At 43.0% G+C, this 24449-nt stretch overlaps 3 protein-coding genes across 6 annotated transcripts; 2 read left to right on the top strand and 1 right to left on the bottom strand.

The window, feature by feature from the left end:
- Window positions 1-2186: 2186 nt before the first annotated feature.
- On the bottom strand, window positions 2187-9403 carry eif3ba (eukaryotic translation initiation factor 3, subunit Ba). Its single transcript, XM_041933004.1, has 19 exons — window positions 9203-9403; window positions 7955-8147; window positions 7744-7863; window positions 7596-7653; window positions 7331-7459; window positions 7074-7231; window positions 6366-6497; window positions 6172-6238; window positions 6041-6087; window positions 5717-5927; window positions 5557-5629; window positions 5342-5464; window positions 5179-5257; window positions 4861-4999; window positions 4605-4730; window positions 4344-4421; window positions 3366-3474; window positions 3154-3266; window positions 2187-2747 (listed from the first exon to the last, which is right to left on the bottom strand). The coding sequence occupies exons 1-18, from the start codon at window positions 9300-9302 to the stop codon at window positions 3166-3168; spliced, it is 2043 nt and encodes a 680-aa protein (XP_041788938.1). The 5' UTR covers window positions 9303-9403; the 3' UTR covers window positions 2187-2747; window positions 3154-3165.
- Window positions 9404-9723: 320 nt separating this feature from the next.
- Window positions 9724-17207, top strand: brat1 (BRCA1-associated ATM activator 1). The gene is made up of 12 exons (XM_041933778.1): window positions 9724-10024; window positions 10919-11067; window positions 11151-11298; window positions 11450-11906; window positions 12284-12394; window positions 12572-12663; window positions 12745-12848; window positions 12944-13124; window positions 13935-14008; window positions 14626-14710; window positions 14847-15130; window positions 15703-17207. Exons 1-12 carry the CDS (start codon window positions 9853-9855, stop codon window positions 16585-16587), a joined length of 2742 nt encoding a protein of 913 aa, XP_041789712.1. The 5' UTR covers window positions 9724-9852; the 3' UTR covers window positions 16588-17207.
- A 1513-nt stretch (window positions 17208-18720) lies between these two features.
- On the top strand, window positions 18721-24436 carry LOC121604412 (GRB2-related adapter protein-like). 4 transcript variants are annotated; one of them, XM_041933919.1, is made up of 5 exons: window positions 18721-18798; window positions 18913-19010; window positions 19524-19643; window positions 22198-22352; window positions 22602-24436. In XM_041933919.1, exons 1-5 carry the CDS (start codon window positions 18721-18723, stop codon window positions 22790-22792), a joined length of 642 nt encoding a protein of 213 aa, XP_041789853.1. In that variant the 3' UTR covers window positions 22793-24436. The 4 variants fall into 4 exon arrangements, with proteins under 4 accessions (XP_041789853.1, XP_041789852.1, XP_041789854.1 ...); XM_041933918.1 differs by having other exon boundaries at window positions 22198-22358; window positions 22608-24436; XM_041933920.1 differs by having other exon boundaries at window positions 22198-22362; window positions 22612-24436.
- The last annotated feature ends 13 nt before the right edge of the window (window positions 24437-24449 follow it).

Raw genomic sequence — 24449 nt, 5'->3', positions numbered from 1 at the left:
AGCTGTCTCTTAATGAGTATTTATAACATCTGTGAGCTGATGGGAAAATGATGGGGCGGCTGCTGTTTCCACATCAAAAGGACCAGGCGGCTCCCCAGCAGTCCACTGAAAGTTCAGAGCAAACTGATCCTGTTACTAAAAAAAGTCAGAAATTTCAGTGAAGGCATTTTGACTGCAAAGTAAAAAAAATAGTCTTGTATGGTTCCACAATGAGTGGATCACAATATTTTCATAAATCACAGAAATACTGATTTATTCTCTTAATCCAAACCAAGGGTCTGTTGTAGCTTTTAGATGAAGAATAATATTGCAGCATCTTAAATTTCAGTCATGGTTCAGCTGCAACTGTGAAGGTACATATGCCGCTTTTCAGCTAAGGTCCTAACTGATACATAATATCTTATATAAATCAGCAGCTAGTCGACTGTTCTGTTCACCTTGTACAACATAAAGGTGAACATGCAAACACAGTGGACACTATGAAAACCCATTCCTGTCAGGAAAAGGGGAAATGATGAAGTAAGCATGAGGAAAAACAAACTAAAGACCGTCTTTTTGGTTTCTGGTGGGAACTTTCTGAAGGTGGTTTAAGGGGTCATCAGCTCAAATCCTGGCAGGGCCCCTTAATAAGCAGTTCAGTAAAAAAAAAACCTTGGTCATTCATCTCACCAAACTGGTTCCTAACTGGTAGATATCTTCTATAAATAACACATTAGTTGACAGTTCTGTCCACTTTGTCAGCGAACCTTTGTACAAGAGAGCGTGAACATACATTAGATCGAGTTAATGAGACAGAAGAACTCTGCAGCCTATAGAGTCAATATTCAGACAGGTGGAACAACACTGTCTGACCTCACATTTCCATTAGAGATTAACCACGAACACTAACGAGCCTAACGGTCACATTGAGAACCAACTGTTACCTGCATAATGAGCTTGTCTCTGTAGCGGTGACGCAAACGCTGAATATGAAATGCACAACTGTACTGTCATTATGGACTTTGGTCAGGCCAACCTGCTGGAAAACATCTCAACAGATGTCTTTAAAGTGATTCATTTATTTGCCATAAAAGAAATCATACTTCCTTACGCTTTCCAAAAGCAGATTAAATCACTCGTGAGTCACAGTAGGGATGGTTTGATAAACTTTAGCAAATCTCTCCCCTTAATGACAGGTCAGCTTTCCAGAGGAATAGAGAACCCCATGATGTTGGATGAATAAGATCTTTTAAGACCACAAAACACACAGTAGATATGAAGCAGTGATCTTTACTCACAAATATGTTGATTTATGTTGAAATAACATTAAGGTCATATAAGCAGAAATTTTCCCTACAGTTTATGGTCTTGGTTAAACATTTAAAAAAAATACAGCAACCTCTAGTGGCATCTGGAGAGTACTCAGGTTTATACTCAGATACATAAATTCTAATCTGCAGATACACCAATGACAGAAAAGCCTTTCGAAGGATCGACTAAGGGATCAGGCTGGCTAACATACAGTCATTTTGATTATATGTGATTATATGTTAGGATAAATTAAATATTAACATCAAAGTAGTTGGCAGCTGATATTTGGCTGTTGACTGTTGTACAGTGGATGGTGCTTTTGATTATGCTATCAGCAACAAATTTCTGCTTATGTAGATAAGACAAATGTGGTCCAGTGTAGTCAACAGATCCACAGAATTTATCCAGCGTTCGCCTTCCTGACCTCCTTCCAATGAGGCAACGAAGTAATCGAGCATTCAATAGATCATAGGTGTTTTCCAAAACTGTATATTGGATTGGAACAAATACGTTTGCTGGCAATTAATCTGTCACTTATTTGTCGTTTAGTTTCAAAAATGTCTAAAAATGTAAAAACGTTTCCAGGAGCTGCTTGTCCGAACAACCATCCAGAGATATTCCATTTAAAGTGATGTAAAACTGTAAAAGGCAGGAAGTCCTCACATTTGACAAGCTGGACCCACATAATGTTTGATTGATAAATGACCCATCGATTATCAATATGGTTGTTGATTATTTGACACATTCCTTTCAGCACTGCCTGCATTAAGCGTTTTGCTCTACAAATGTGATAATGTCACTCAAGCTGGATTTCAGTGACAGGTTGGAACAGGACTAGAGAACAGGTGATTCCCTCTATCACAAAGAAGCAAACACTAAGACACAGACAGGAAGTATTGAGTTTGAATGTTTATTTAAAGTTATTCCCACTGCACACCCCCTCCCTGTGTGAAAGCCTAGTCTGAAAGGAGGAGGATACAGGCCACTGTAGTGCCACATCAGCACATTTATTAACAAGGCTACTTGTTTAGTCACAACACCTCCACCCCCTACTGGTATGGCACTCTGTGCTGCCCTGTGATAACACACTCCCATGGTGAGGCTAGTTCATAAACAACCCCAGGAAGAAGAAGGTCCAAAAAGAGACGGGGCTGAGATTAGAGACTGAGTAACTCTGATTAATGAATAGAAAAAAGGAGGCAGTATTACTAAATGTAAAGTCCCACAGAGAAAAAAAAACGGGGCGGATGATGGTGACAGAGGAAGAGAAAATATTCAAGACAAAGTATTCTCTCTTGCCCCTCGATGTGGCTGCTGATCCGTAAGGCGTGCTTTGATGATGACACTTGAATGTTGAGGCTCCTGATGGTGAACCCAAAGATTCACCGCGTGGTTGTTTTCCTTCTCCAATCAATGACGCAGCTCCTCTCTCCTCCTTCCACACAAAAACGGATGGACTGAGGGAGAGAGCAACAGCAAGTTCAATACAGATCGAGAACGTCAGCGTCTCCCATTTTTTGTTATTTACGTGAAAAGAGAAAGAGGGAACAAAACACAGCAGCAGTTGTCAGTGTTTAAGGCTCATTTCATTATGGAAGGCAGATGCAGGAATGTGACTAATTTCCTCCCTGTGTTGTCCAATGATTGTGTTTGAGTCCAGAGAACAAAAACTACTTCTATTCATGAAGTTCAGCAGCTGCGCAAGGAATAAATGAGCTTTTTCAGTGTTATTTGGGGGGATATGACCCTTTAACAGGACCAACATTGACTGCAAACTACACAATGACATTTTCGAAACACCAATAAATCTTAATTTTGTGTTGGACTTCTCAGACTGTCTGCGTGTCAGTGTGCATGTGTTACCTGCGTAGGGGATTACAGATCTCCAAGGGGAATGATTTCTTCGTTGATAAAAAACTCAATGGTCTCCTCCTCCCAGTCGTCCACGTTGCTGTCCAGCTCGTCGCTGTCCACTCCTGGAAGACAGAAACGAATGTCAGCGATTTTTCTTAATTAAAGATAAGGAGGGAGGCAAGCGAAAGGTTCAGGGGTCGCAAAAAGTGAGAGCGTCCCACCTCCTCTGAGCTCCAGGCGGATGCTCTTCTGTTCCTGATAGGTCTGCTGCGCCGCCTCCCTGTAGCGACGGTAGTCCTCCATCATGGACCTGCGCTTGTCCACCAGCTCCTACTCAAACACAGTCAACAATCAGCTTCAGAACAGACGATAATGTCCGGGATTGTAAACATGCATTACTTATACTACTAAAATATCTTTAATCTCTAGCATGGAAACTATAATTATGCAGCAAAAATGTCGGGCTGTACCGAATATTTTGAAGCTTTATTCATGATGCTGACATTCAAATTCCCAATCAATGCAGCACTTTTTTTTTTGCATGTCTATTCATTTTGTTTAAACCAGATATTTTTGCACAGGCAACACTAACATTATCAGTATTGTACTATTTGTAGAATTAGATTGCAGCGGTTGCTGCGTAGAATTGTTTCTGATTTGTCTGACCCAGTTTCCATTAAGTCCAAACCTGTATTCATGGGCCAGTCTAGCAGGAATCTAACAGCACCAGAAATTACATTTATACAACCACAATAAGAAAAAAATCTACTTCAGCTCAAACGCATTTAATCTGATCAATCACTTGGTTCAGATTGAAGGATTTTGTTCAAAATCCTTTTTTTTTTTTTTTTTTTTAAAGCTGATGAAGTGATAAAATAGGACGAACGACATTAAAAACTTCATTCGAAAACATCAAAAGAAGATTTGAATGTAAAAACAAAATGACATTCGGTACAACCCAACAGAGATTATTGAATCACAACTGTGAAAATGTGTTCAGCCAAGAAGAAATAGCAAGAAATGCCAAATGCTTAGACATGCACAATTTAATTATACTCTGTTAATGCTGAGTAATGAGAGAGCAGAAACTATGTAAAGGGCCCAAATAGCTGTGAGAGCCCAACAAACTCATCTAAATACAAAAGGTAAGACATAGGCGTGAAGAGCCTGGATAAGTTAAAGAAATAAACAGGTCAAACCTTAGAAGCCTTGGACTGGCTCAGACGATCCTTCTGCTCAAAGATCTTGGAGTATTTCTTGAGATCCTTCTTGATCATCTGAAAGAGGCAGAGGAATATTTACTGCAAAGAAAGGCTCCACAGCCAAAAACTGAAGTATGAGTGAATATTTGATCAAATATAGTGCAGTGCAGCTCTCATACAAGGAGTCAGAAAAGTTATTTAGTGTGTCATCAGCAGCTCCACACACACATACAATATATTCTATGAATACAATGGCACCTTGATCTGGTCTGCGCTGAGCAGGGTGGGAGGTCTGGGTCTCCAGAGCAGCTGACAGAAGCGGTCCTTGTTGTTCTTCTGAAGGAGACGACCCTGGAACGTCCACAGCCAGTATGCGTTGTCCACCTAGACGCACGCATGAAAAGAGCAGGGAAAAGGATGTGAGTTCACAGTGTGAATTTCCAACACATGTACAGTGAGCGACAGTAACTGAGGACGGCAGGACCCTGGACCAGTCAATTGGAGCAGCCTGTACCTTGTGGCTCCACCAGGAGACGGAGGTGACGACATAGCGACCGGTCGGGTCCCACTCCACGTCAGAGGCCATGTAGTGCTCTGCTATGTTCATCATGGTGCAGTCTGACGTGTCCACAAAGGCCAGAGCTCCATTCATGCTGCACACACAGGAGAAGAGAAGATTACACACATACACTCACATACATCAAGCCTCAGATCAGAGCTAGAATGAGAGAGGCCAGAAAAGTTATTTAGTTTGTCATCAGCAGTTTCTTGTGTCTGTCATGCATGCACACACTCTCACAAGCACAAACACACACAAACACACACAACTGACCTCCTGAGACCAGCCAGCACCAAAAACTGCCCCTGGGGGCTCCAGAAGATGCTGTTGGCCTGCTGCTTGTCAAACATCTCTGTAGAAAAAGGGCAAAGTGTCACATTCAGTGGATTTGTACTGGGCATCCCAGACTGTGTGACATGAGTGTCGATCTACTCACTTATGAGCTCGATCTTGCCGTTGTTTTTGACGTGGTAGAAGGAGACGCTGATTCTGGGAGCTTCTCCGTGGAGAACAGCAAACTTGCTGCCGTTGGGTTCCCATGCAAAAGCTATGATGCCCTCTGGAAAGACAGATACACAAACAATAGATCAGGAATTTGATTTTGGATTTTTTTCTCAATGCTGTTACTTCGTGCGTTTACTACGTTCTTACCTTTCATCTCCACCACATCAACAGGAACCTGCTTCTCTCTCATGCGGAAGATTTCAAAGTTGGTGACCACACCCTGGAAAAGATTGATAATTTAAACTTAGCATTTTATGTTTTCCAGTGATGTCTCACCCGTTTCCCCTCTTTCTCGCCACATGTGTACCTGTGTTCCTTTTGGCGTTCTGTCCACTTTCACGCACAGGTAATCTCCATTTCTCTGCCAGTGCAGTTTGCAGTCGACAACGTTGAAGAGGTTGCGAACGCGGATCTCCTGCCGGGAAGGCAACTGCATCAGAGTCACTCTGGCTGGGATGTCTTTGTCCTCAGGTACCCAGAAAGCTATGATGTTGTCACCAGGAGACCATGAGAAGTCCCTGTAGATACACACACACAGATTCTTGTCAGTATCTCTATACAGAAAGCTGTCACAATTTAAAGCATCCAATCACAAGAAACAAATCAGAAAAGCTTTATCAAGGACTCTTACTTGATCCCAGAAATCTTGAGACTCTTCTTGTCGAGTAAGCCCATAGACTGAAAGGTGCAGAAACATGGCTTTAATGTCACTTGCACAGTTTACATATATATGACTTCATGTGTTTTTGAAAGTCAGCTTACTGGAGTCTCATAGATGCTCAATGTGTCTGTGGTCATCCTGGCAAAGAACTTTCCATCATGGCTCCACCTGAGAACAAAAATAACATTAACATATTTAATCACTGCAGGAGCAACAAATGCAAAAACAATATTGAGGTAAATGACATTTTGACAATGAGAGAGAAAAAAATGACAAACAGGCACAGTGTACTGACTTGAATATGGGCCAGTGTGCAGAGCTCTCGCAGTGGAAACCTCTCTTCTTCTGTCCGGTCAGAATGTCCCAGATGATGATGGCCTGAGGGTCCTCCTTGGTGTCCATCAGTGGACTGAAAGTCACCACATACCTGAAAAGCATCACAACCGCACATGGAAGCTTTATTCAGCTCAGAAATGGCAGAATTAATTTATCATTCATTCTTCATCTATTATCAGTAATTCATTTCAATGCAGAGGCTTCAAGTATTTGCATCAAGCACCTTGTAAAAAATGTGCCAGATTAAATACTCTACAGCTGTTCATGTTTCAGAGCATCAGATATACGTTTAATCAACCTTTACATAATCAAAAGTATCTCATCTGACTAAGACTAAGTAGATACCCAATATTAAAACATTCTGATCAGAAAATATCTAGTTTATTATCATTTTGGTATTGAATAATACTCAATTAGTTTTCCTTCAAAATAATGAACTTTGCACACTGATGCAGCTGCAAGCTAACACACACTGGTTAATACTAGACTCATGAGAATGAACTCTGGGTATCTAAATTTTGCAGGACAGAAATAAGATGGCTAATAATCAAATACTTTAATATTGTCAAAAACAGTATTTTTTTTGGTGGTGCATATTCTAAAAAACAGTAAAAGCACTTAGGTACAGAAGTGATCATTAGTACTGCTGAACAGCAACACTGGTTACCTCTCACATGGTGAGAAGTCGATGAGGGAAACACCCTGATGGCTGAACCTCTGAATCTGCTTGAACTTCTCGCCACCCCACAATGCAATGCCACGCTGGTGGAAGGTGGCCAGGTAGGTGCCTTTAGGAGACCAGCGCACGTACGTCTCTGTCCAACGCTGTATCAAGACACACAACGGTTATTAGCCTGCAGGCCAACCACTACAGTCAAATACTATTTCATATGAATGCATTTCGAAGTGTGATCAGCTCCTTACAGCTCTCTCCTCAGCTATGACCGGGTCCTTAGCATCATTATTGAAAATGGCAGTCCTCTCTCCAGCTTCATAGATCACGCTGTATTGGTCACGGCAGTCTGAGTCCTCAATCCAATGGCGCATATTTCCCTGAACGGACAAACATACAGAGTTAATGGACCTTAGCGCATTTTGGCATATTATTTGTGGAGTATGTTTATACTGAGTGGACAATTTTCCTACTTCAAATTTAGAGTATAAAGTGGCATTTGTTTAAAATACTCACAAAATCTTTGAAAGGCTGCTTCTCTGGAGTTTCCCACTCATCACTGATGTTCATGTACCTGAGAGAAACCCAGCAAACAGACTTAATCTCTTTGTCTCATACATGTGCTGTCAGTTACTGGCTTTCTTTTCAGACACTGTACACCTACTTGTCAAAGTCAGTGAAGAGGTTGACCCTGAATGTATGCTGTTTGTCCAGTTTGTATCCATCTGCGTTCTTTACAGCCTCAAGGGCCTGGGTAGGAGCGGCATACTCCAAGAAGATGTACCTGCATGAGAGACGTGTCTTTTTTAACATTAAATACACTATCTATTAAAGGCAGTCGACTGCAGCGACAGACTAGAGAGCAAAACACATACCCTTTGGTCAAGCCGTCAGCCTCTGGATAGAACTCGGTGGTAATCTTGCCAAATTTGGAGAAAATCTTGTGTATGACGTTCTTGAGTTTCTCCAACCGCTCTGGGCCCACCTGAGGGACATTGTCCACCACCACCACCGAGTCTATGCCGTCAGCCTCCTGGGGCTTCTCCCTCAGGATGTCACCCAGGAGCTCTGAAGAGAACAGAAAGAGGGGTGGGAAGATCAGGGAGGAAAACAGTAACGGTAATCACCTATCTGATCGGTCTGGGTTATCTCAGGCTCCCAAATACATTTTCATCCCCCAGTGACTCAATTGAAACCGCACTGACACCACTGGCTTCAGCCAAGCTCGTGTTATGACTATCCGCAGAATGTTTTTTTTAAGACTTCATTGGACAGTGGCAGAGTAACAAACAGACAGGAAACATGGGAAAACAGAGGGTACATGCAACAAAGGTGCTCTGCGGGAAGCCAATCAGGGATGCTGCAGGTGTATGATATGAGCTTAACCAGGACGCCTCATTGGTCAGATTTTCATATTCATCTAAAACCTCAGTTGGCAGGTAAAAGTGGAACAATAACTATGAATTCTAATAATTATAGACTTTAAACAGGGAGACTTTAATGCAGGGCTGTTGTAATAGACTTCATAATTGGCAGCTAGGTGACCCAATACACCTGCAAACAAAATTACAAAATTTCGTAATGACGGGCGTTTCTACTGACAAGCTGATGTGTCGTTTGTGCCAAACTCCCCTCAACCCTGTGTTAGGATTCACGTCAACGTTACACTGCTGTGAAAGCTAGCTTGTATTACCAGCTGTCTGTATTACCAGCACAGACTGCAGGAACACTGTTCGGGTCTTGGACTGAATCTTCCATTCAGACAGCCACAACAAAATGTTGGACGTTTGTGAGCTTCGACCCGTTATTAAGCAGTTTCAATTTTCCAAATGACAGCGTGAAGGCCACAGCGAGTCTGGGGTCTGGGTGAGACTTCCATGGGCGTGAAATGCGAATGTGTTAACATCGGTTAATATTAGCTGATGGTGTGGATACTTTTAAGGAAAATAGTGATGTATCTGTTTTATTCGAGGTCATCAGACCTCAACATATGTCCGGAGGGCAAAGTGACAAGGCTTTGTAGCATCTGTAGTAGCCCCGCCGTTGAGCCCGCTAGTAACATAAAGCTCTTAGCTATGTTAGCAACAGGCCGAAAAGCCGGCGTTTTTCCTGCTGCCGCTCACCCTCATCATCGACGTCATCCTCGAAGTCCTCTGGGTCGCTGAAAGAGGGCTCCTCCTCTTCATACTCGGGGTCGTCCACCATATCCACCGTTTCTTGCATTTATCAGGACTACGAGGCGGATTTCTCGCTACAACAGAGCAAAATCCCAAAAATAAAGAGGCTGACGGTCCTCGACCGGTGCGGCACCATGTGCGAATCCGTGAAAATGGACGATGTGACGGAAACGCAACACCGGAACTTGTTCGGAGGCAATGGGGCGCTGCGGGGAAAGCTTGAAGATGTAAAACGCAGGGATGGGCGGCGGATGGCGCCAGCGCATGTAACTTAACCGATCCACAAGTTTAAAGATCAGCAAATAGCGCAGGCGTCCTTGTTATGGCTGTCACATTTTACACTGAAAGAAGAAAGAAGAGGGAAGCTATGAACCGGTATATCCGAAACTGTTTCCCGCGAGATGGATGTTAAGCTACAAAAACTACAAGGAAAAACTACATTTTCTTCTTATAGCTAGCTGAGCACGTTAACTCAACACGACATAGCGCTAACTTAGTTTCTAGCTAGCTTATGTTTCCAAATACGTGAGTCGGTGTTAGCTTTGTATGTTTCAGTGTAACTGCTCAGCTGTGAAGTTAGTAGTGACCTCTTTACTATGATGTATCCTGAGGGCTCATTAACACACACACACGTTAGTACCATGGACAGAGAGTGTGTGTCGCTGCTGCCCAGTGTGTGTGAGGTGCTGGCGGACTCAGGGAAGTCTCTGCCCGATGACACCAGCCTGGAGAAACTCTTGGACTGGTTCACAGGGCTCACCAAAGCTGGTTAGTACTGAACTTGATGGGATAGGTTTACTATCAGTCATTTTCCTCTCCCCAGGTGTACAGGTGTACGAATTCAGATCCTTCTTTGTGGATTACTGTACCTGGATGTAAGGTGATTTGGAGACAGATAAGTCATAGCGCAGGTAACTGATGTGCATACAAGACGGGGCACAGAGACCTTCTGGGACCCCAAAGGCTTATGGTTCACATTGTGGCAATTAATTTGTGGTAATTTAATAACTTATCACTTTCTTTGGTATGATATACCACTAAAGCACCATATGAACTGAGATAAGTCTGGATTATAATTATTTTGATCTGCTAAGCAGTCAAAATAATCCTCAAATCATTTTAGTGATTCATTGCTCATAATTTTTTTCTATAAAATGTCAGAAAATAATGAAAACTGACAATCACAATTTTCACAAGGTGACACAAATTGCTTGCCAGCAATCCAAAATGTAAAGATATTCAGTATGATATTATATTAGATAAAGGGAAACAGTCATCACATTTGAGAAGCTGGAACCAGTGAATGTTTGGGATTTGTGCTTGAAATGTGACTGAAGCTATTTGTTAATTAATAAATTGCCAATTCATTTTTCTGTAAATTGATGAACTGATTAATCGGCTGATTGTTCCAGCTCTAAACTGAATTGCTAAGTGTCTTCAGACCTGCACTCTAATTCCTCTTGATGTAATGCTTACATGGTGCATATTCCTATATAAATCTATGTAAGTGAAGCTGTAAGTAAAGGCAAAAAGATACGCGCAAAATGCCCAAAAAGCGAGAGGAACAGCTGGCTCTTCCTTTAGGGCTACTGCAGCTGTGGATCAATAGATGGATATTAGATGTGTACCACTGTCTCATGTCCACCTTCTGTCCTGATGAAGGGGGACATCTGCTGGAGGCCTGCCCATGTCTGCCAGAATTCATATCTGCTGTGGTTTACAACACAGCTTCAGACCCCGCTGTCCTCTCCTTCACTCTCAAACTGACCGGCTTGATGGCTGCAAGTGAGGACGGCTTCAGAAAGCTTCAGGTGGAGTTCATGACACTTTGTGCTCTTTGTGCTGAATTGTTACCATCAATTTCTGACTGTGGTGATGCCCCCTGCCCCTGCAGGAAAGCTCTGTTCTGGATCTGGTCTTCAATCTTAAGCGCTGGCAAGAAGCAGGTCTCTGGGAGGATCCCTCTTTAAGGATTGGTTGGATCCAGGGCTTAAAGAACTTGCTGCAGCACCCAAAGGCTCTCAGCTTCTTTGTACAATCAGGTGACACTTCACGTAGGAAATGAGACCATCTATCCTGACATGTTGTATATTATTAAAGACAATATGATAAGAGGGAGGCTGGTGATATTTAGGAATAAAGACTAAGGATTTTATAACTTTCTAACTAAAATCTGTTTTCCCAACTCCACAGATTTCATTGAACCGCTCCTACAACTCCAGACAGACACAAGTCTGTTTGTTGCCTCAGCTGCCAATCAAATGCTCGCCCACACCGTGCTCTTCTTTCAGCCGGTCTCGTCTGCAGGATGTAACGGCATAGATAAGAAAGAAGAAGATGACGGGAGGACGCAAACCTCCATCGCAGACTTAGAACACCCAGCCGTCACCATGGACACCATCACAGGGTACACTGCTGTTGTCATGGCGATCTCACAGTACCTCAAGGAGTCGCTCGTTCCCAGAGAAAACACACATCTCCATCAGAGTCTGCAGATCCTCAAACTGCTGGCCCTGCTCCTGGCCCAGGCTGGCCCCCCTCTTCGGGACAAGCTGCTGCAGACAGTCTCAGACTCTCTGGAGGGTCTGGTGACAGCAGGGTGCAGTCAGCTCACACTGCCTCTGATGGACGTCATTATGGCTGCATACAGGTAGACTGGCTCTGTCCTCTGACATGAACACATGCACATTGTCCCAAGTTGTTTGGAATCAGGGTTGTATTTTAAAACGTGTGTGAAAAAGGAGTCCCGTGGTTGTGGTTGTACAAGTTAAAGAAAACAGAAAAACACATATTTTCATGTATTCTTACTACATTTGCAATTAAAGTAATACTTAAGCTGCATTAATTTCCCCCACCATCACACTAACAGAGCCCCTGCTGCATAACCATAATATACAAAGAAAGGGAAAATTGTGCTGTCATGATGACAGAGAGCCGGAATGATTAGTCAATTAATCAATTAGTTGAACATATGACACTATATTGTGTGTATATTGTATAAAGAGTGTCCATGTGTGTCTTCTCCAGCTCCGGCACTGTTGAACACATCCCAGACCGCCTGCTATCATCCATGCTGACCACTAGCAAACCCTCTGAGCTCATTCATGCTGCAGCTGCTTTTCTTCGCAGAAGTCATCAGTAAGCAACTGTTCACCGCACGACTTCACACTCCCGCACAGAATGTGGCTTGACCGTCACAAGTACAAGCTCAGTGTGTGGAGGTTTTCTGACATCAGGTAGTTTCAGAAAAAAAACAGAATTTATTTACTAACTCACAATGGTGCTGTTTTCTTCTGTTCCTGTGTTTCTGTGCAGTAATCCTGTCCACACAGCCCGGGCTGTGAGAATACTACTGCTACCCCTCGATATTATAACGGGTCACACTCTACTGGGCACAAACACCACTGGTAAAACACACAGACTTACACAGTAACAAGAAAACAGTTGTTTAGCATCCTCAAAACTAAATATATTTTTTGTTCCCGCAGCGGACGAGCATCGGCCTGCAATGGTGGAGCAGCTGAAGAGCAAAACCTCCTGCATTGCTACGATCTGTGTCTGTCTGACGAACACACCACAGATCACGCTCACGGTGAGGCTCTAAGCACAACAGGAAACAGAGGAGAGGAAATGTGCTGCTGTTTTCGCATGACGCAAACGAACGTCACCCTCTCTTTCTCCCCTCAGCCGTCTCACGTCCTCCCCTGTCCACCAGATTTAATTGTCACTGCAGTTCTGTCACTGTTGAGGATCTGCAGTGGCATCTCCTCGTCTGCCGGCGGTGGTGAGGCTTGCAGGAATGTAATCAGCAGCGGCAAAGTTCAGAAGTGTGCTCTGGAGGCTCTGACAGCTCTCCACAGTAGCTCAGGTGTGTATGTGGGATGATCCAAATAGAAAAATGGTCACAATCTATATTAAGGTACACATATTACACATTAACTAGTTGCTAATTAGCATGCATATTAGTAGCATACTGGCTCTTTAATAGTCAGATTAAAGCACTTATTAATATCTTATTCTCAGGGTTAGAGTCATTAAGGGTTAGGGTTAGGTTATTATTGTAAATCATGTACAGCAACTTCTTTACTTACTATCAATAAGCAGTAATTAGAAGGTTATTGAGGGAAAACTCTCGATTTATGGCCTGGTAGTTGTAGATTATGGTCATGCAGAATAAGGCATGCTTTATAATGAATCGTAAAGAGCCAGTATATTGCTAATGAGCAGCTAGTTAATGGTGAAGATGTGTGCCTTCATGTAAAGTTTCCCAAATAAAATAATAATAATAATAATACATTTTATTTAGAAGCGCCTTTCAGAACACTCAAGGACACTTTACAGAGCGGGTAAAACACAAATAACACAAGATAAATCCAAGCACAATAATTAAAACCCTACAAGTAAAAACAAGCTAAAATGATCTCTTTCGTGATGGGAAACTTTATTGGAAAGACAACCACATGCCAACAGTATCTAACTGAACTCTGCAAAATAACATATTCCCAAACTCCTCAAGTAAAGGTTGCTGGAAACATACAGCAGAGCAGCTCAGAAGAATCTGTCCAAGTGTAAAAGTCAATGTAAATTATGAACATTATACAGTATGTGTGTTTTGTGTGAGAAGCTGTTTTTCAGGATGAAACATTTTCTATGTATCCTTCAATCTTGTGTGTTTCAGGGGCGAAGGAGAAGATCGGTGATGTGTTCGCTGTTCTGATACAATATCTGGACAATCCTGATTCTGACCCCACTGTAAGTTGTGCGTGTTCCTGTCTGTGCATACGTAGATACGACATGTTTATTTAGTCACTCACCTGCTACGGGGGAGAAGACACCATCACTCACTGGTTATCTTAGCCTACATGTTTAAACAGATTTTAAGAATCAAAATATTTTTATATATAAGGAGAACAAGTTGTAATACTGATATACACACTCAAACTGATACACACAATATGATGTGTGTGTGTGTGTGTGTGTTTGTGTTTGTATATATATATAGGCAAATTGTTTGGAGTCGAACAGTAGTGTGATCTTTACTAAAGGTCCACGCACTAGCTTTTTCCAGGGCTTTCAGCCACATCTGACAGCCTCCATCAGCGTTTGCTTAGTCGTCACTGAGCTGGTGGAGCTTTACATACTGCATAAGTTGAAATGGTTAGCTGGATAATAGATAGACAAAAAATTAATTCACATCTATTGAGAAACAATACCAAATATTGAGTGCTTCCTGCATCTCAAATGTGTGAATCGGCTGCTTTTGTCTGTTTTATATTGTTTTAAATTGAATATCTTGGGGTTTTGGAGTGTTTGTTGGACAATCATTGCTGGTCATGGTTTTCTGTCATTGAACTGACTGTGTTTCTTAGGTACTCCACAAGTCATACCAGGCCTTAGTCAAGTGGACGAGTGTGTGCACAGACCTCTCCTCTATAACAGACCAGCTCAGACAAGGTAAAGATCCCCAGCAGCTTCTTCATTGAAGCTCATAAATATTCTCCTGTGTGATGAATCCACACACGCAACAGACTCTGCTGTTGTTGCGTCTGTGTGACGTGTTACTGAAATCACGTGTGTGTGTGTGTGTTAGATCTCGTTGAGGTGGTGAAGAAGCGTGCGTGTGACATGCGCTGGGAGGTGAGAGACTCAACGGTGGAGTTTCTGGGACACCTGGCAGGCGTGCCTGTCCTCCTGAAGTCAGCCGCGGAGGTGTGTGACGCTTCGGAGGCTTTGCTGGGCGGCAGCTGTACCGCTCCCCTCCTGAAGGAGGCGCTTCACGACTCGGAGAGTTACGTGAGAGCCAGCGCCATCTCTGCGCTGGCAAGGACGCTGGCACGCAGCTGGCAGCAGGGGGCAGCACTCAGTCAGCAGGAGGTTGGCGGAAATTGTTTTACATTGACTGCTACTTTCTTTGCATCAAATGTGTAGATCAACATTTTAGGCTCACATTACAGTATTTTTAATTTGTTTTGGTCGTATCCAGCTTTCCATTCATACTGGGTTGTCATATTTTCAATGTTTCTTGATTCTTCTAACACCCTGTGACTCATGTTGGATTATAGCTTAGTTTGGAGTCTCATCAGACTTTAAGCAGCTCATTAAAGTTAAATATGCTGGCTCACTGTAAGACTTTGACGTAAACCATCCCAGAGGTTGCAAGATAAATGTGAGAGATTTGATTAACAGTATCATGGTGGATTTTTAAAGCTTTTTGAAATGTGGCAAAGACTCAGCTGATCTGATACATATAGAGGGGGCAGGGGGTGTTCCTTGTTGGAGGCATAGACTGTAAATAAAGATGAACGCTGCATCTCCACTTCATCCCACTGTACACAAATGAAGCTAAAATATCCCAGATACAGATGCTGTCATCTTATCTTGATGTCTTTGGGCTGCAGTACAATTAAAAACTTGTCTGTTGCTGATAAACTTCTGTCTCCTTCCAGGCTGAAATAGTGAGCCGGCTGCTTGAAATTCTCTCCCAGGACACGGAGGGGTTCTCCAGGAGGGCTGTCGTACAGTACTTCATCGCCTGGTTCTCTTCGCACTCCTCACGCTCGCCTCCGTCGTCATCCGCCTCTCTCCTGATGCAGTGCGTGCGTGCCGTCCTCTCACAAGGCAGCGCAGATCTGGACTGGGAGGTCAAAGTTCACACGCTGGAGCTGGCCGAGCTGCTGCTGGACGAAGCCTTTTCGGGTCACCGGGGTTACAGGAAGGGCTCAGACTTGCATCAAGCCCTATCACACCCCTATGGTGTAGTTTCTGACCAGACGTACACACTTCACACCCACACTGGTGGACACGCAGAGGGTGTGGAGTCAGATTTGGCCCGAGCGTTGAACAAGCTGGTTGAGCAGGGAGTCATCTCAGCGTTGTTGAGCGGTCTGGTTGACTGCGATAGACCTGTGGGTCTGAGGGCCTGCCGACTGCTCATAACCCTCAGAGAGATGCTCTGTCCTCTGTCGTTGGGGGCACAGGATGCTGCCGTGGCAACAGTTGCCAAGGTGTCCTGTGAGCTACCTGGCTGGGGCTGGGGGCAGGAGATCAGAAAGATAATGGGGATGAAGAAGAGTGACGGGGCCAGAGAGGCGGGCATTGCAGATTCTGAAGACTGCGGCGTGCAGAAGGAGGGAGGCGACGGCATGATTGTCGGCGTGTGTGAGGTGTTGAGGTCTCTGGGTTTGGACGAGAGGCTGGACGTCCTGGCCCAAAGCAGCGACCACATCCACAACTCTCCCCTGTCTCTGCTGCAGGACATACTGACCGCGAGTGCCGCTCACGCTCGTCCTGACACACAGCCAGGGCAAGAGGTCATAGTGGACTGCTACTGACACATACACACACACCCATAGTGTGAGTAAGACACATCCACAGACACACACACTGCCTTACGTGTGTTATCAGTGAACAACACTCTTAACTCAGGGTACATTTGCCTCCATGTTGTTGCAATGTCTTGGTTACTTGCCCTGATTTTGCTGAGTTATATGTGTATATTTTACAGTTTTTACAGGTCTCAGATCTCCTTATTGAATATTACAGTTTCATGAAATAATGAACAGGAAGTTTTCTGCTTTTTCATGATGTCAATTTTCTATTGATTATTTTAAGATACACCCATACAGTGCACTTGTCTGTACTTCCAGCAGGGGTCAGTCAAAGCTCGCCATTAGAATTGTGCACAGAGACCTGATCAGACCTGGGCCCATATTTTCGCTTTATTTCATCCATTCAGCTGTTGCCTCTTTTCGTGGATCCCACTGGTCATCCACACATTGTCACACCTACAGTGGCCATGCAATGAAAGTGACACGTTAAGCAGCGCATCAGCAGCAGCTTCTGTCCTAATGAAGCACATTTGTTTCAACAGATGTGGCTGATATGAATGTCTTAATACTTTACATTTGAAAATAACTACTCGACTTCACAGTGAGTTTTGTCCTATAAATGATGTCTGTCGCGCATTGATTTGATTAATTATTGTCAATAAATATACAGGTTGATCTTTGTGAAAAATGGTGTAATTTCTTCAGTCCAACAGCTTCAAACTGATCGGTAAGCAACCACCTCCCCAACTGCTTCCTCCAAATCTGTGCTGTTGTGTTGACTGTGCTGACATCATATTTTGAATTATTCACCTCTACTAGATTTTCCCATTTAGTTTCCCTAAGACACAATTGCGTGACGTTCATGAAGAACTTTTTTTTTTTCATGTGTAAAGCAGTTTTGTGAACTCTGGATTCCTTTTTTTAATTGCTGTAATTGATGAAAAACATGAGGTGACACCTATTCACTTAGTGGTGTACAGTCTGTCAGGCCGTGGTGGAAGAAGTATTCATACTGTGTACTTTACTGAAGTAGAAGCACCAAGACCATACTACAAAAATACTCCATTAAAAATAAAAGTAATGCATTCAAAAAGGTTATTTGAGTAAAAATACATAAGTATTATTAGCAAAATGTACTTGTACATGTATCTGACAGTATTAGATTGTTAATAGTGAAAATGTGTAAACAGCATTTTACTGTAGTAGCTGCATGAAGTAGAGCTACTTCATATACAGTTTACATATATTTTTACCTGTTTAAGTCTAAAACAGTTATTTAAGTAAAACTGTGAGAAGTTTAAAGGGAAAATGTGAACAACTCAGAACTGTTTTATATAAAGGGCCATGAGCCAAAAAGGATGTGAGCCAATGGTTTAAACTCTAAAAGGGCAATATATTTTAGAAATGTGTGGGTATTTCTTAATGTAAAATCTTCATTTGAAAAGTAACCAGTAACTGAAGCGGTCAGATAAATGTAGTGGGGTAAAAAGTGCAATATTTTCTCTGAAATGTAGAGGAGTCAAAGTATAAAGTAGTGTGAAATGGAAATACTCAAGTACAAGTACCTCAAAATTGTACTGAAGTGTGATATGTGACTGAATGTACTTAGTTACTCTCCATTTCTGCTGTTTTGTAGCCGTTATTTAAAGAGTGAGCAGGTGAATCAGCTGGACTCACTTGGTTGTTATAGTCCTAAGTAGATGGTCATAGACCCTCCAGGTCATCACACTCTGTTCTGGGTTATTTTCACTCTGTCTTCTCTCCTTCTTTCCTCTGTCGCTGATTTCCCGCGTGGAAATGAGTCACTAAAGCCCCAGAGTTTGAAGGGTGTAGACATCAGAGCTGGAGCTGGAGATGGAGATGGAGAGGGCAGCCGCCACCTCCACGTGTTCACACACTCTCCAACTCAGTCACATGGAAGAACAGAGGGACACACGCGCAGAGAAAACTCTCCTCATTAACTAATGACCAGGATGTCAGCGACTGCCTGCACACACACACACACACACACACTGATCATCTCATCCTGTAACAGAGTGTCATCACGCTGCCGTGCTCTAATCACACAGCTGTATTCTCTCTCCTCATTCATGGAGTGAAACAGTTTTCGTAGCTGACGGTGCTCCTCTGCGCAGCATGGAGGCGGTGGCTCTTTTCTCTTTCACAGCATCAGAAGCAGACGAGATCAGTTTTCAGAAAGGGGACGTTATCAAGGTGAGAGTGTGAATGTTGCTTTTGTTTAGAGGGTTTAAAATCTTTAGCTGGCCAAAGTTAACAGAGAGAAATGCATGTTTGCGTAGTCAGAATAATTGTGCATGTGTGTTATAGGTGACAGAGATGGAGGATGATTCCTGCTGGTTCACAGCAGAGATCCGGGGGAAGCGTGGCTACGTGCCAGAGAACTACATTTCCCTGCTTCCTTATCCGTAAAAACATATTTTATACTTATGAAAAACATCATATCAATTTGGGATGGAAGACAGAATATTATAGATGTGGATTGTGTCAGCTATCATCATCAATATCATCAGTGGTTCCCAAACTTTGGCCCTTAAAAAGAGGCACCTGCTACTTATGACTCCTTATGACCTCAACCTAAAAAAGTGGTTCTTGCTACTCGGACTGCTTGATTTAAAGAAAATTTTGAGGACTAGAGAGATGAAAGTATTCAGTATTTCACAAGACAAAAGGCAAAAATTTGAGAATAGCCTAAAAATTAAACATAATTTGAGTTAATTGAAAATCTTGTGACCCCACAGAGTAGTTCTGACCTGTTTTGGGGTCTGGAGCCCCAGGTTGGGAACCACTGATCCACACAGCTGAGTTGATTTTTCAGTCACATGCTTGTGCCAGTTAAAGAGTGACAGGAATGTACTGTAATCCTCAAATATATTAGGTCAAGAGAAGAGTAAAATTTGCGTGCTTGTGTGTGTGTGTAGGTGGTTTGCAGGACGGGTGTCGAGACTTGAGGCTGAAAAGCGTCTGCGCTGGCAGGACACTGGAGTGTTCCTGGTGAGGGAGAGTGAATCAGCTCCTGGAGAGTTTTCTGTCTCTGTCAGGTCAGTAAATGCGCACACACACACGCGCGAGACAAGTCTGACCAGTCGTCCTTCTGTTGTCTATTCCCACATTGTGATGGTAATAAGTTCCAAAGTGTTTGTGTGCTGGGGTGCAGCAGCTATATTTGCATGTGTTGAATCTGCTGCACTGCTGTCATTTCCAGTTCAACCACCCTCCCCTGACAGCATCTGCTCTGCTGTGCCTTAATGACCACAGAGGGAAGCTGCCGCTCCTGGGTCTGACCTGAAAAACAACAAACACACTTTAACAGCTTGCTGACAGAATACACTGTACAATCAGCAGCGTTGCATGAAAAACAGGCAGCAGCCTCTCTGTGTGATATTATGTACTGCAGCTGGATGTTTGCTTTCCGTCACACTGAACACATCACCAGGTTACAGCATCCACGTGGCTTTGAGTGTGTGTCAGGGTCATTAAAGGGGGAGACTATTTAAATATGGTCTACGACAATGCGTTACTCTAAAAATATAGCAGCCACACAGGCTGTTCAGGCTGTGTGTGTGTGTGAGGTGGCGTAATTTGGGTCAGCAAAGTGACGTGGGACATATTCAATCACTGAGGGTAGATTGAATGTGTTCAATAATCGGGCCATTACGTAAGAACACTCATTCTTTAATTATACACAGGTACATTATGCAATTGACACATGCCATAGACATGCATGAACATACGTACTGTGCACATATTAATGATTTAAGGCACAACATCTGTCTGCCTGCAAGGGCTGAGAGTTAAGCGCTTTGTTTTGTGTTCATGCACACACGAGCACAAAGTGTAATCCTCAGGAGGATCAACAGAGGGTGATCATGTTCAAGAAGAGCTCGTAAGACGTGTTTTACAGCTGCTCATTGAAGGAGATTCTGTTTTCAACACGTCTACAGTTCCTCTAGATGACATCCTGCCAAAAACACAACTATGTATTTTATGGGATATTAGACAGATGAACTTCCTCTGAACAATCTGCTCATTATCTATACCCGCCTTTTTTTTTCATCACAAGGCTAACACAAGTGACTCGTATGGCTCTGAACATGTGGTGTGTTAAAACAGGAAAAGTCACAACATTTAGTTAAACAGTGTGTGTTCATACTATAAAAATCACTTATTGGCGATGATAGTCTCATAACACTGTTCACAAAGGCAGTGGAGGAGCTGCTCACAGCTGGAAGATTGTTGGTGAACCAGCTCTAAATAACATATAGCCGTTCTGTGTTTCTGGAAAAACATTTTTCTGTATATATTTGGGTCAGACAAACATTAAAATTCGCAGACCTTTGTGTAATTTAGAGTCTCTCATAAACCAAATGAATGTATTTGGACTGCAGGAGGAACCTGGTGCAGGAACAGCAAACTGTGCCTTGTTGTTGTGAGGAAACCACCGTGCTGCCTGAACATATTAACTAGAACAATAAAAAAAATCCCCCAAACCTCTCATGCTATAGGCTGACGCATCCCATCACACAAGCCTCTGCCAAATCGCGTCAAGAGTGGCATCGCCCTCCTTTCAGACTGATTCTTTTCAGGTGTGTATGGGAGGGACACACTGAACAACCAATTGCACATCGGGCACGAGTGCATTGTGCACAAAATTTAAATCCGTTATAGTCTTTTAATGAACTGCACAAACAACATGATGCGAATGCAATTACTCCCAACGGAACAACACAGGAAACAGGAAACAAGACAACACAACAGTAAAAGGTGTTGGCTGAAGCTGCAGCTCATTATGCCTCCCACTCACTTGATAACAAATACCAACATGATCAAATATGTATGTAATTTGTGTCATTTTGGTATATTTAACCTTCAGAAATGTCTGTATTATTTGTACAGCTAACAATTATTTTCCTTATCGGTTATCAGCAGATTACTTTCTCAACAAATCCATGAATTGTTTGATCTTGTGTATAATAGAGCTAAAACATAAAAAACACAAAATTAATCAGGAACTATTTTGATAATTTTTGTATAATATTAACTATTTCAGCTTTTCTCTTTCTATTGTGATATACTGCTTATATCATTGTAAACTTTTTGGGTTTCAGTATATTTTCAGAGTTAAAAGACCAAATGATAAACTGGTCAGTTGAAGATAATAAACAGCAGTTTAATTGACAGTGAATATGATCAGCCCTCCTCTATAAAATGTGTATGACCATTTTGTCTGACCAAAACCTAAAGATGTTCAGTTCACTCTGATATAAAACATGAGACAAAACGACTCACTAATCACTTAACTGCTGTTAGCTTTCAGAACAGCTCAGACCAGGTTGATGTGTTTCTTCATGCGCGTGTGCTTTGACATTTGAGATTAATGGCCTCTGAGAATACCTCCTGTGATGATTTTGGAGATACGCCCACACATGCATGATTGCGGTCACACTTCCCACACCAGCAGAGGTATGCACATAGCATCTGCATGAATTCCTCAGTGAGGACACAAGGGGAGGAGGCATGACACAGGAGCATAAAGGAGCGTGCATACCTGCCTTCACCCCCTTTCTGTTCTCACTTCTCACTCCTGTTTTGCAGCTACGGTGAAAGGGTGGAACATTTCCGAGTGCTGGAGGGCGGCGGTCAGTACTGCATCTGGGATGAGTCGTTTTGCTCCCTCAACCGGTTGGTGGACTTCTACAGAACCCACAGCATCGCCGTGGAGAAAGTGGTCTGCCTCAGAGACCCTCCCTCGTCCCCTCGCCTGCTGCCCCAGCCTGGACTTAACCCTTATCCCAACCCTTATAAGAGCAACTCTCAGGAGTCCCTCCCCTCAGCCCGCCTCTACTCCCACCCCTCTCACCCAGAAAGAGAGTCCTCCCCACGTCTGCTTGAACCAGTTGTGGGGGTATGACGAATTCTGAAGCACCATCATTCTTCATAAATGGCTTGCACTTCTCGTAAACACACACCTGTTTGTCTGATGTCATGGCTGTGCTCTGTCTTTGTGCAGAAACCTCGTCTGGCTCACGCCCTCTGCGACTACACTCCCCCTCAGACCGCCCACCTCCACTTCCTGCGTGGTGACATCATCGACCTGCTGGACTGCTCGAGCCCGCTGACCTGGAGAGGGCGCTGTCGAGGCCGCGTAGGGATCTTTCCTCCAGAATACGTGCAGCCGCTGTACCACTGACACCACAGAAAACTGAACACCGGCTCCATCAGCGACTACGTTTACATGCTCACGAATTTCCACCATTATTCTGAATATGACAAAAATCTGAATTTTACCCGTCTCATGTAAACAGCTTATTGGGGTTGGAGGCTCCAAATTAGGCTTTATTTTAAAAATAGCATTTTTCCAGTTTGGAAAAACTGCTTTGCTGATATTCTTCGCAGTTTGCAGCATGCGGCCTCTTGCCTGTTCATAGTCAGCTCTGTGTGTTGCCTAGCCAACAGTTTGCAAGGCCGCATGTGCGAAAGAAAAACTCAATTTCCACCTGGTAGAAGAAACACACCTACTTTAAATGCGATGAAATACTTGGATACCGACAGGTTTTTGGAAATGCACAAATATCACAATGCTGACCAGTTCAAGAAGATGGTTGCGTGAATGAAAAGAAGGAGGCTGTGTTTGATAATCAGCTGCATGTAAATGACAATGTTAGTGGAATAGTCATTTTCATCAGCCATGTAAACAGCTTACCAGGAATAATGAATATTTTGTGGATGTAAGCACACTGACTCTCAGGCTCTCCTCACCTTCCTTACATAACCAGTGATTGAACTGCTGCTAAAACAATTACAAGTACAATAATCAATTAGTCCATGGACAGGAGAAAATTAATTGAAAGCAATTTGATTGAAGGGCCTAAAAACGTATCTTGTCACTCAGCTTCGGGCTCCTGTGTGAACAGTGTTTTAGTTTTGGGTATTTCACATGAGAGATTTCTGTGTTTCTGTTTTTCTCTGAGCTCCTGAAGTGGGCGGGGAGTGATGTCACCTACTTGCACCAATCACGATTTAGCAACATGTGAAACCAAACCTGATGGCAGTTGTTGGGTTGTTACTGTCACTGTCAATCAAATCTGATCAAACCATGCTGTCACAGTCCTGATTGAGTGTTAAAACGAAAACCAAAACTGTTTTTTAAACTTTCATCAATTCATTAGAAAGAAATGCAACGCCAGAGTCTGTGTTTGGGTGTTGAAGACTATTACAGCATATGTGAAAAAACTTGTAGAAGGTTTTTTGGCTCCAGGGGGAGTTGTTCAAAATCAGATAAATTGCCTCAAGTGACGTCACTTGAGGCAATGCATGGGATCAAATGAATGCATGGGATGAAAAGGACTGTATCTCTGACTCTGTCTGCATTGAGTTTTTGTTAAACTGTACATCATGAGTCTGACAGTGTTATGAGTGTAATGCTTAATTTGTGCAGTAGTGAAAAGTTTTCCAGGCCTTCATTCAAACAATTCAAGTAACAAGCAGAAATGCCAAATATTTAGGTTCCATATCTGTTCCAGCTGCTCAAATGTGAGGATTTGTTGTTGCTTCTTATATCATTATTTCTACCTTTGGATGGTGGACTGGTGGTCACTGCAGGCAATTCAAACACATCACCTTCATTCTGTGGGTTTCATATCTTCCTCACATTTTGTCACAGGTCAAAAATGATGAATCAAAAATGAACAGAATTGTTTCAGCCCTGAAACCTTTTCAACCCGCCTTCTGAGCCCTGATGTCCTCCCTCCACCAGCAGCTTGTAGCGAACATGTTACATTTCAGTTAAAATTAGCCTTATGTTCTATTTATTTGTCATGTTTATTTGTCTATGCCCCAGCCTCCTC

The sequence above is a fragment of the Chelmon rostratus genome, chromosome 3, assembly GCF_017976325.1.
Source record: "Chelmon rostratus isolate fCheRos1 chromosome 3, fCheRos1.pri, whole genome shotgun sequence".
Lineage (NCBI taxonomy): Eukaryota > Metazoa > Chordata > Actinopteri > Chaetodontiformes > Chaetodontidae > Chelmon > Chelmon rostratus.
The sequence above is the reverse complement of the archived record's forward strand: the minus strand, read 5'-3'. Positions and strand labels throughout refer to the sequence as shown.